The sequence below is a fragment of the Oryza sativa genome, chromosome 4, assembly GCF_034140825.1.
Source record: "Oryza sativa Japonica Group chromosome 4, ASM3414082v1".
NCBI classification, from domain to species: Eukaryota; Viridiplantae; Streptophyta; class Magnoliopsida; order Poales; family Poaceae; genus Oryza; species Oryza sativa.
In genome coordinates this window covers 20079363-20090777 of record NC_089038.1, presented here as the reverse complement: position 1 = coordinate 20090777, position 11415 = coordinate 20079363, and the positions used below count along the sequence as shown (strand labels likewise).

At 39.5% G+C, this 11415-nt stretch overlaps 1 protein-coding gene and 1 non-coding gene across 2 annotated transcripts; both read right to left on the bottom strand.

Moving 5' to 3' along the window:
• Positions 1-5802: 5802 nt before the first annotated feature.
• Positions 5803-9923, bottom strand: LOC107277301 (small ribosomal subunit protein eS27). The gene is made up of 4 exons (XM_015781364.3): positions 9838-9923; positions 9639-9740; positions 8633-8661; positions 5803-6162 (listed from the first exon to the last, which is right to left on the bottom strand). Exons 1-4 carry the CDS (start codon positions 9838-9840, stop codon positions 6036-6038), a joined length of 261 nt encoding a protein of 86 aa, XP_015636850.1. The 5' UTR covers positions 9841-9923; the 3' UTR covers positions 5803-6035.
• Positions 9924-10863: 940 nt separating this feature from the next.
• Positions 10864-10944, bottom strand: TRNAL-AAG (transfer RNA leucine (anticodon AAG)). Its single transcript has one exon. It is a non-coding gene; the product is annotated as a tRNA-Leu (tRNA).
• Positions 10945-11415: the final 471 nt, after the last annotated feature.

Here is an 11415-nt window from a genome sequence, read left to right as displayed (position 1 = left end):
ATGGGAGAGTCTGAACTCTCTCTCGCTCTCGAGCTCTCTGGCTCCAGAGCTCTCTGTATTCCTTCACACACAGATCCACCAGAACACAGGAGTAGGGTATTACGCTTCTCAGCGGCCCGAACCTGTCTACGTCGCCCGTGTCTTGTGCATTTCCTCTCTCGCTGACATTCCTCAGATCGAGGGCGAAGAACCTCACTTAGCGCCCCCGGCCGAACCGGCAAAGGGGGGCCTGCGCGGTCTCCCGGTGAGGAGCCCCACGCTCCGTCAATATTAATCTGTTTTAAATAGCTAAACATTTTGTATGTGTTGTCATATATTGTATAGATATGAGTTAGAAAGATAATATAGACAACATTCGTCTAAACCATTACTCATACTCTAAAACAAGAGAATTATAACGATTTACAAAAATTGTGAACAATATCATGCAACATATCGTAGCAATAATAGCTATGTTGGTCGCATTTTTTGTTGGAGTAGTGATCAATCTCGTGCATTCGTGTATGATTCAATGGATGAAAAGAGCTAATGTAGAGAGTCTTGTAAGTGGCTCTCTATCCATGTCGTTAGGAAGGTAGAGAATCCCCTTCAGGATAGGATGGACTGAGGTCGGTTGGTGGGTTGATATGTTTGGGGTGTTTATAACTTCAGATGTACAAAAGGAAGGTTGGTGTCACCTGATTTTAATCGGATGGAAACTTACTGTGGCTATGTAAACTAGCCTTTGATTGATAAGATTGTGCTTTTACTATGTAGTTAATATTTAAATCATAGGTATCTACATAGATTCATTTTTTCATGGTTATTTGAATATATAGTTGTAGTTTAGCATGTATATATATAAATATATGGTGCAATATTTATATACAAGCACCTAAATTGCAAAAACAAAAGCATTCCATCGGGATACCCTTTTGAAATTTTTAAGGGTTTGGTGACAACATTAATTTTATACCCATATGCATATCCTCTAACCCCTAGCACATAAATAAGGCTGATCCTCTGACATATGTTAGAGGATGTGTGTCCCTGACATATGGGCCCATGAGGATGGGCATCACATATCAATGACCCACGTGCCTATGATATTATGTCCAAGAAAAAGCAATATTATGGCATTCTTTGTAAGCAAATATATATTCTAGTAGTTGTCTCTGTAGGTGTGCATGAGTTTTTAATATTCTTTTTCCTAAGTGTGTGTTTGGACTCCTGTACCAGGATAGCAATCACATCATTTACTTATTAAGTAAATTTCACTTTGGTCATATTTTATTATACTGATGTTTCGCTTTGGATCATTTTTAACCAATGTTTCCACATCAAGCAGGTTAATTCTACATTTGTGACACTTTGGACTGCCCTCAACTCTTTTATCCATCTATATCTAACTTGTCATATATAAAATAAATTATCTATATACAGTTCGAGTAGGAGTCGACGTACTCGAGATTATTCATATGCTTGAGAAGAGAATTAGGGTGGTACAAAGTGAAACAAAAGTAAGATTACCTGATTCAAAGTGAAAAAATATTAGTTAAAGGGTGGTTCAAATTGAAACATTATTAGTAATAAAAGGTTGTTCAAGGTGAAATTTACTCTTATTTTTATCTTATAAAAATGTCGGTTCCTCATCTTATTTTTGTACTCACTAATAGCTAAGTATGCTGCATAGCTTTTTCATGTGTAATTCTCACGACATGGTAACGCACTTGATCAATGCCTACAATTTTGGTATTGGTTTGCCAACAGTTTTGCATTAAATTTATCCAATATCTTAACTAGCTAGGATCAGTAATGATATATTAATCGTTATTAAATAATGAGACTTCAACCTCTAAAACCAATGATTTCATAACAGCTTAGATCTTAGAAATCAAAGCAAAATCTCAAAATAATGGCATCAACGTATAGTCAGTAGAAGCCAACATAGCTATTTGGCTTAACTAATCTCACCATACATTATATGATTGCTTTTAGTTGGCACCCAATATATACTAGTCATCTGCTAATTATAACTTGAAGACCAATTCCCAATCACATGCTGAGCCGATGTGAAGATCACCATATTATTTTTCTCTGTATAAACGTTTAAACAATTCCTTCACTGTCAAGTAGTTAATTACCAGCAGGTAAATCTCTTTTGTTGATAACAAATAGTTAATTGCTAAGGCTGATTTTGCCTTTGGTTTAGCCACATTAACTAGCTAGCTAGGTCTAGAGACGAGACTTGGTTCCATTCCGTCAAGTCATGCCTAATAAGACAAGGTCCATGTCTAGCCGTATCAGATCAGGAGCAAGCCTGCCCACCTCTGCAGATTATTTTTCACACTACACATTTCCACATGGATATATATCAAATAAATTAAATGAATGTTTCTGCGGCTCAATCACATGCAATGTCCTTGACTCTTTGGGAGTCAATGACATCAGTAGCGGATACATGAATTTTCTAGAGCTTGAACAAAATATAGATATATGGATGTTTGTTGTTATCATCAAATACCAGTTGACGCAAATACACCTATTGTATTGCGGTGGACGATAAGCCTAGATGGTTTTCTAGGTTCGTCTCTCATCAGGCTCTACTCAAGTCCACCAATCAATGAAAATAAATATATTACATTATTAAATGGTTTATTAATTTGTAAATTACATAAATAAATGGTTTATGAGTTTTTGTTTAAGTTTTAAATGTTTTTTTCCAAAGGAACTAGTGTGTCCTCTGTCGTGCTCATGTGCTCTCCATGACCTTCTCTTGATAATTTATGTTTTAAAAAATAAATTCATGTAGCCTCACTAATTCATGAACTAGCAGTTGCAAAAAGAATGGATCTCCAACACCACCCAAACATGTGTACTGTCTACACACCACATTTACTGCAGATGCACATGCACATGTTATTGTTTGGGAAGTACAATGCAAGTCTACATCCATGTTGCCATATTGATTTAGATATGTTGATAGCACAGTTTATAGAAAACAATCTGAAATTATGTATTATTGGGTTGCCTCCCCTTTGACTAGAAATCTTTTGATAGATCTGAAAGTGATGTTTGGAGTTAGATTTATGTGAGGGAGCAACTTAGTACACTATCATCAACTTGCACCACCCATTCAAGTTGTGATGCAGGCTCAGTGTAAATTAAATGGTTCCAGCAACTTCCCAACGGATGTCTAATAAATCCAATCTTCAAAATCTCAGAATTTCACATTATCACCTTAGAGCTTTTTTTTTGTTTTTTACGAACGCAATTTTCCAACTGAAAAGATTAAATAAAAAATTAGACTGGTCACCAGAGGAGAGAGCTTCCAAACCTGAATTTCATAAAAGGGTGAACATAGTGCCGAGTCATACAAAAGCATGAGAATGGAGGGAGGAAGAGAGAATTTGTTTCCAGGATTCAACTATAATCCTGTCGGTACAGTTCAGGCTAAGTTTTTTTTGCCAGAATGACCGAAGGAGATCATTCAATATAATTAAGAAAAATTACACTGCTCTGCCCATAAGGTTGCCTCTTCAATACATTTTGAAATTAGCCAAGCCAAAGAGGGAGTCTGATCGCGGAAAACGACGTCATGACGATGATTCCAAAGCCCTCATAAGCAGAGTAAGTAGAACACCTGAAAGTGCTTGGCTGGGGCTTGTGCAGGCTTCTGCAGGTTATGCAGCTCGTTCATCGAGACAATATCTTGTTACTTGTACTTTGAGGAAAGTACAATCCCACATCCAATGTATGATAAACTTCCAACTCGAAGATACACATGTATCTACATTTGTAACATCTAAAAGATCGGCTTCATCTTTATTTTTCCAAGCTTTCTTCTGCTTTTGAAGTGTCACAGCTTTGCTTGGCACCATTAGTTGCATCTGCGCCTTGCCAAACCTGTGTAATTTTTTGCGAAAAAAATGCGCTTACGTTGTGGTAGGAATCATCACTTTTATCAAGAAAAAAAAAGATATGCATTTTGGTTACATCGGCAGGGTTCTTTCGATTTCGCTTCTTTTGGGAGTGTGTCCATCCTCATCACTAGCTGCTCAGGAAATTTCCAGGAAATTTCGCTGCTAGAAAATCCGTGTTCTCTCCACTCAACAGAAAGTGGTGGTAAAGTTGACATTTGTAGATTGTTTGCATCTATTCTGATGATGACTGATACGAGTGATAGTTAAATACTTAAATGCAAACATACTTTGTCAATTGATAGAAGAGGTTTGATGCCGTAAAGATCACTCAAAGAAAACAAATTTGAGCTGACAACAATCATAATTACTAACCTGAACTGAACGAACACATCAATCACTCTCATCTCATGCATAATTTGGGTGAGTTAATTACTGAATTATCCCACAACGATAACGATTACTGTGTCTGAAAGTATGAAGCTAGCCACAAAAAAAATATGGTGCTAAGCCCAGCCAGGAGCCAAGATTGAGCAGACTAATGATCACCTAGAATCCAAAATGTCAAATCATGTCCATGCAAATCTACACACCTGTGCCATATATCTGCCATATCTTGCAGGCTCTGGAACAAACAAAGGAAGAGCCAAACAAAAAGGCTAATCTTACAAGTCCTAGTTTAATCATGCCAAACCAAAGCGACAAGTCTGAATATAAGCAACAAGCAAACAAGGTACAGCATCATCATCAAGACATCAACAACAATTCAGTCACGGACAGCCGCAAAGGCAGAGGAAGACGACGACGGCGTCCATTGGTGGCTCTCCTCGTGATGTGTGGAAGCATGGCGATGACGACTCGACGCTCTCGCGGCAGGACGGATCGGTTCGAGCCTTCCATTCCCATATTGTTAAATGTTTATGTATTGTTAATGTATGTAGTACAAAGCTATGGGCTTTGGGGCAGGTTTGCACATTGTTTTTCCAGGTAGCCTGGGAAAGTTATTTTGCAACTTATGCATACTTATTTCGTCCAATAAAAAGTTAATCTAATACTGGATGTGATACATCCCAGTATTACGAATATAGACATATTTCTTTGTTGTACTATAATGTGTTACATCCAGTGCTAGATTCGGTTTTTTTGGATTGAGGGAGTGCATACTCATCTCTTGCATATCATCTAGGGTATGCAATTTTTTTAAAAGAAAAAAAACTGGCACTGAAAGGGTATGCACTGTTTTTTTTTACGAACCGGCACTGAAATTTTATCGAAGATAGCGAGAGAGAGAGGGAATTGTACAAGTTCGAGGAGAGAAAGTGAGAAAAGGAACAAAGGCACAAGTTTCGAGAGCAGTTTTGTTGATGTATGCAACTATGCACTCGGTTGTTAAAATCCAATGCACTCGAGTTGTCGAAATACATCTGCCAGTGCCAGGTAGCGGTCAGTGTTACTAAGTTTCTAGAGGTTTGGCCATAGCTGAGCGTTCGGTTTCTAGAGGTTAGGCTAACTCGTGGGATAAGTTGGGACTTGGGATAGCTTTGCCTTACTATGCAAAGTCTTGGCCTGTCCAAATATTCAGTACAAATCTCAAGTCGAAGCACTGAAACCCTGAGAGTTTCCAGATGGCTGTTCTTTTCTTCCCGAAAGCTGTTCCTTGACAGTCCTTGTTTGAGGCACATAAACAATATCCTTTCATCTCGGACCAAATGATGTCTAATAAGCTCCAGTTTTCAGGAAGGTACACAGCCCAAGCAACAGACATAGGGAACAACACACATTGACAGAGAACAGTGTTGAAGCAAAACAGGATTATGTTTCGTTTCAAATCAAATGAGACAAACAAAACAAGTTTACTGCATGAGAAATCAAGAGGGATAAGAGCAGAAAAGGGAAACCAAGGTAACCAGGAATATCAATTCATTCATGCCAAGCATACGGTTGTTCACGTAGCCCTACATCTCATCTTACTCTCCAGACCAACCAACAAAGTACCAGAGTCATGACATAATCCCAGAGATTAAATTACCAAACATGGGGTTCACTTGACAGGCATTGCAAAATTTTCAGACTACATCCTGGAGAAACTAAGCTCGTTCAAGCCTTTTCTTTTTTTTGCTTTCAGATATTTAGATCTTAATCATTCTTGCGGCGGAAGGAGCACCCCTCCGTTAGCCTGGCCTTTCCACCTGTAGGCTGGCAAAGCACGGTTTGGCAGCCCGGGCAGACCACCACTGTCTGGGAGTGGCTGAACACAGTAGTGCTGCAATCACAAGAGAACAGTTTCAGTACATCAAACATAAAGCTCAGTGGGGCATAAAGGACGTGTTAAATTACAATTACAGCTACATACATCCTGTAATAGAATTTAAATGGCAGACGTTTCATTGTAATCAGTAAACAGGTAATACTTGACGAGTCTTAAAAAAGTGAATAAGCATGAGTACCCAATTACAATGGCAGGTTTTTTTCCATGGACCAGTGGTGTATCCACATTGCTAGGTCGATTTTGCTATATATTTGTTGACAAATTTTCTCCCAAAAATTTGACGGATGTAATTACAGTACAATCGTAGTGTAATTACACTGTAACTTGCATGTAATTACACTGTAACTATAGTGTAACTTTCAAAAATCTCTATGTGATATGTTATTTCAGTAAAATAGAGGTTGTGGGAACAAATCCTTACACATATATATGTGCTGTGATTTTATTTTTCTTCCTCACCAAAACAAATCTTGTAATAGATCTAAAGATTCAAAATTACATGAAACTTATATACAAGTTACACTGTAGTTACGTGCAAGTTACAGTGTAATTACATATAAGTTACAGTGTAATTACACTACGATTGTACTATAATTACATCTGTCAAATTTTTAGGAGAAAATTTGTCGACAAATGTATAGGTTGTCCATTGCTAGGTACATATAGTTAGGAGCAAGGAAAGTTTGCCACATAAAAAATTAATGAGTTACAGTGGCCTAAGGCCCCGTTTGATTCTGCCCCTTTCGAATCAAAAGGTGGGCTGAGCTGATGTGCTGCATGCAAAACGAGGCAGGCCATTAGCAATTGATTAATTAAGTATTAACTATTATAATCTTTAAAAATGGATTTCTTCAAATTTTTAAATAAAACTTCTATATATAAAGTTTTTGCAAGAAACACACCGTTTAGAAGCTCGGGAAGCGTGTTTACGGAAAACGAGGAAGTAGCCAATTCATAAACCGGTAAGAACAATGCCTTGGCTGCTCCCTCGTTTTCCGTGAGCACGCTTTCCAAACTGTCAAATAGTGTGTTTTACAAAGCCTTTCCATTGTTATCAACTCACGCGATTAGTCGTAGATTATTCATAAAGTCTGTCAGACCACACAACTAGAGGCCAACCAAATAGCAAGTTGAGCCATTTAATCGACCTGTTCAAATAGAGCCACGGAGGCAACTACACATCGGACCGATAGGGGTGGAAAATCGGACGCCCACGTCATGCTGGCGTCAGCAAGCATGCATGCACAGCACAAGTATTTGGGAGACAACTACCGCTTGGGCGCTCGATCCGGGGGTGGGGAAAACGTGGGCGCCCGATTTTCCCACCCCTGGATCGAGCGCCCAACGTGTAGTTGCCTCCCAAATACTAGTGTTGTGCTATGGGTTGGGTGGGCAGTGGAAACACGGTATGGGCCTACCCATGAGAGGAAGGGATACCAGTATCAAGCAGAAAGGAGCACCACCAAAGGCATCTTGAGGCCAGGGGCAAGAGCAACACCACCCAACCTCCTCCTTCCCTGCTCTCAGCCTCTCTTCCAACGCTGGTTTCCTGTCCCCTCCTAGATCTACTCTTCCATCTCCCTGGCTCCCTCTTCTTCCAAATCGTTGTGTGCAACTAGCCTCTTCTCCCAAATCACCATACTAATAATGGTGTGTTTAGAAATTTAGTTTTATTTCTTGTTGACTTATTGTCTTGCTGGCTACGCCATAATCCATAGTTTATACTTCGTTTCATAATATAAGTCGTCTGACTTTTTTCTTAGTCAAACTTGAAGACTTTTTTCTTAGTCAAACTTCTTCAAGTTTGATAGAGTTTATAGCAAAATATAGTAATGTTAAATTTAGTGAAACTAGTTTGGTGTCATGGATGTTGTTAAAATTTTTTACAAACTTGGTCAAACCTAAAGAATTTTGACTAAGAAAAAAGTCAAACGACTTATAATATGAAACGGAGGGAGTACTATAGATAGTGCATCCCCTGTTTTCACACGACCAATTAATGGACTAGTCAACAAGTCACCAAGTCGATCCAAGGGTACCTCAACTCGACTATATGACTTGACCACCATGTTATGAGCCTTTCTATATTGTTTCTTAAAAAAATAAAATAAATCAATTTTCTAGTTTATAATAGTTCATATTTAATTAATCATGCACTAATGACCTTCCTCAATTCACATGTGGCTGATCAGTTCATCCTAGAATCTGTTTCGAGCACTGCTAAAGTGTATGCATAGTAGATTATAATTAAAACCATCCTCTTGTGCAAAATGAATATAAAATCAACGTGATGCTTGTAAAATGTAAACAAATCAGAACCATGTTAGCAATATAAATTTTTGATCGGCAGAGATTATGTGTGTAGCATTGAGGGTTGACCAAATGAAAATGCCTAAATTTCTGTATCTACTTCATTTTGTATTAGTATATCACATCACAGCATAAAAGAGGAGGAAATATTTACATGCTGAAGCAGCCCTGGCACTTGACATCCTGCAAAAGATGCAAGTCATAAAGTTAGAACCAACAATACATCAATCATCAAACAGACAAGATAATACATCCCAAACTTTAGAATGACTGATGCATCCTTGAAACTATCCCAGCCTGCAAGCTGAATGCAGGATTTAGATAATTAGACAACTCGGCAACTTCACTAAAAATTAAGCGGATTTAGACAACTCAGCAACTTCACTACAAATGCATAACTTGGAGCTACTGTAACATTCACGGTTAAATATGGATACTTCCATGACCCAAATGAACAATTCTAGTCTGATGCTCTCTAAGCAAATACTCCCTCCGTTTCACAATGTAAGTCATTCTGGCATTTTCCACATTCATATTGATATTAATGAATCTAGACATATATATCTATCTAGATTCATTAACATCAATATGAATATAGGAAATGCTATAATAACTTACATTGTGAAACGGAGGAAGTACTTAGCATGGCTGATGCATCCATGAAACAGCAAGCTATTACAAACTTTAGCAGGACTGATGCGTCCACGAAACTCAGTCTACGAGCTATCAACATGCGAAAATTAAGAGGATTTAAGCACCTCCGCAACGTCCCTAAAAAATGCAAAAAAAAATGGCACTAAAGCTATCACAGCAGAGCTAATTCGGTCAGATACTCGCAAAGAAATGGTGCCCACCCACCCACCAACACATAGAACTAAACTACCGCTCGCTTCAAGATTAACCACAACAAGAATTTCGATACTGGTTAGCAATGGCACAAAAAAAAGGATTCACAATTGGCATTGCCCTTCAATATGCTCGCTCACAACCCTCACCACAGCCCAGATATCACACAGCAACATCAAGAACCGAAAATTCATCTAATCTAACCGCGAAACCCACCTACCACATCCTAGCAGGAGACATACATACATGCATGCATGCATTACATCAGTCGAGGAAAGGAAAGAGGGGAAAAGATCGGGGGGTGGGATTATTACCATGAAGAAGGAGTTGGGGGACTGGACGAGGCGCTTCTTCTTGTGCTTGAGCTTCTCCAGCTCCGCGGGCGGGTTCAGCAGGTCGATGTCGTTGGAGAGCACCTGCAAACGCAAAAAAAAACAAACGGTTGAAAACCACACCGATCATCGATCCAGCGAAATCCGGCGAAGAGACGGGTGGGGACCGCGGCGAGCGTACCATGGCTGAAGGGTAGGAGGAGGGGTTTGCTCCGGCGGCGCGCGCGCTCGCTCTGGTCTCTTCTTCCCGGAGAGGAGGGCGGCGGCGGAGGAAGAGAGTGAGAGAGGGTTTAGGGTTGGAGGCGTGGTATTTATAGGGGAGGCGTGAGGTGGTCTGCGCCGTCGGATGGATGGGACGCGACGAGATCTCCCGTGGGGGCTTCTACTGCTGGGCCGTGGGTCTGGATAGTGGAGGCCCAAAAAGGGATGGGCTGTTTATTGTTGGGCCGTCTCTGATTTTTTCTTTTTTGTTCATCTTCTGCCATCTCTGTTGTATTTGCACAAGGAATATAGAACATAAAGTGGAGCGAATATGGTCTGGTTTTTTTTTTCAAATTTAAATTTTGGACTTCTTAATGATGAATATATGTAAGGGTGCGTTTCGGATGATACAAGGGCGAATTGCTGTGCTGTTGAATGTTGGTATCTGGGAGTACCTATTACTTCCCAAGGATTTTATCCAGAACGTTGGTTTCTTTTAAAGAGATCTCACTTTAATTCAGAACTTCTACGAAGTGACAAATAATTTTTCTAGTAGTGACTATTACTTCCCAAGGATTTTATCCAGAATGTTGATTTAGTCCAGAATGTTGGTTTCTTTCCGAAGAGAATCAAATGACCCAAAAAATTAAATTGATAAAAAAAATTGAAGACAAATGACCCAAAAAATAAAACACAAAAAAAATTGAAGACAAATGACCCAGAAAATAAAACATTAAATTGATAAAAAAAATTGAAGACAAATGACCCAAAAACCCAAAAAATAAAACACAAAAAAAATTGAAGACAAATGACCCAAAAAAATAAAACATTAAATTGATAAAAAAAATTGAAGACAAATGACCCAAAAACCCAAAAAATAAAATACAAAAAAAATTGAAAAAATAAAACATTAAATTGATAAAAAAATTGAAGACAAATGACCCAAAAACCCAAAAAATAAAACACAAAAAAAATTGAAGACAAATGACTCAAAAAATAAAATATGTGTTGAGAGTGGGATTTGAACCCACGCCCTTTCGGACCAGAACCTTAATCTGGCGCCTTAGACCAACTCGGCCATCTCAACTTGCTTGAACCGAATCACCCACAAATTATTTTATCCAATACTATATGTTTTTTCACATCACACATCTCCCATGCATTGCCATCTGCGCAGCAAAGCTAAGCATCCATGTCGCATGCGTGCGCTTCCAAGATCATCTCCACTCAATACTGATCCCATCATGATTTCGCCATTTCACCATGGCACATATATAGCCACCTCTATCTACCTGCATATGCAAAACCCTTCTCCCCTTTGCCGCCACAGCATTCGATCGATCTCCTGCCCAAGAGCTACGTGCCATGCATATGGCCGGTGCAGGCGGCAGCAACCGCGCCGTGCGGTGCGCGGCGGCCGTCGCGTTCATCGTCGTCGTCGTCGTCGTGGGCTCGGCCGACGGCAGGGGCGGCGGCCGGGGCGGACACGTACTACATGGCGGCGGCGGCGGGGACGACGACCCGGGCAACTTCCGGAGCAGCATGGTGGACTGCATGA

Bases quoted from the DNA above. Each gene is read 5' to 3' on its own strand.
- LOC107277301 (XM_015781364.3), bottom strand. The intron at 8,662-9,638 runs GTAATAATCCCA...CATCTTTTGCAG, and splicing joins CCCCCAACTCCTTCTTCATG to GATGTCAAGTGCCAGGGCTG. The intron at 6,163-8,632 runs GTAAATATTTCC...TTGTGATTGCAG, and splicing joins TGCCAGGGCTGCTTCAGCAT to CACTACTGTGTTCAGCCACT.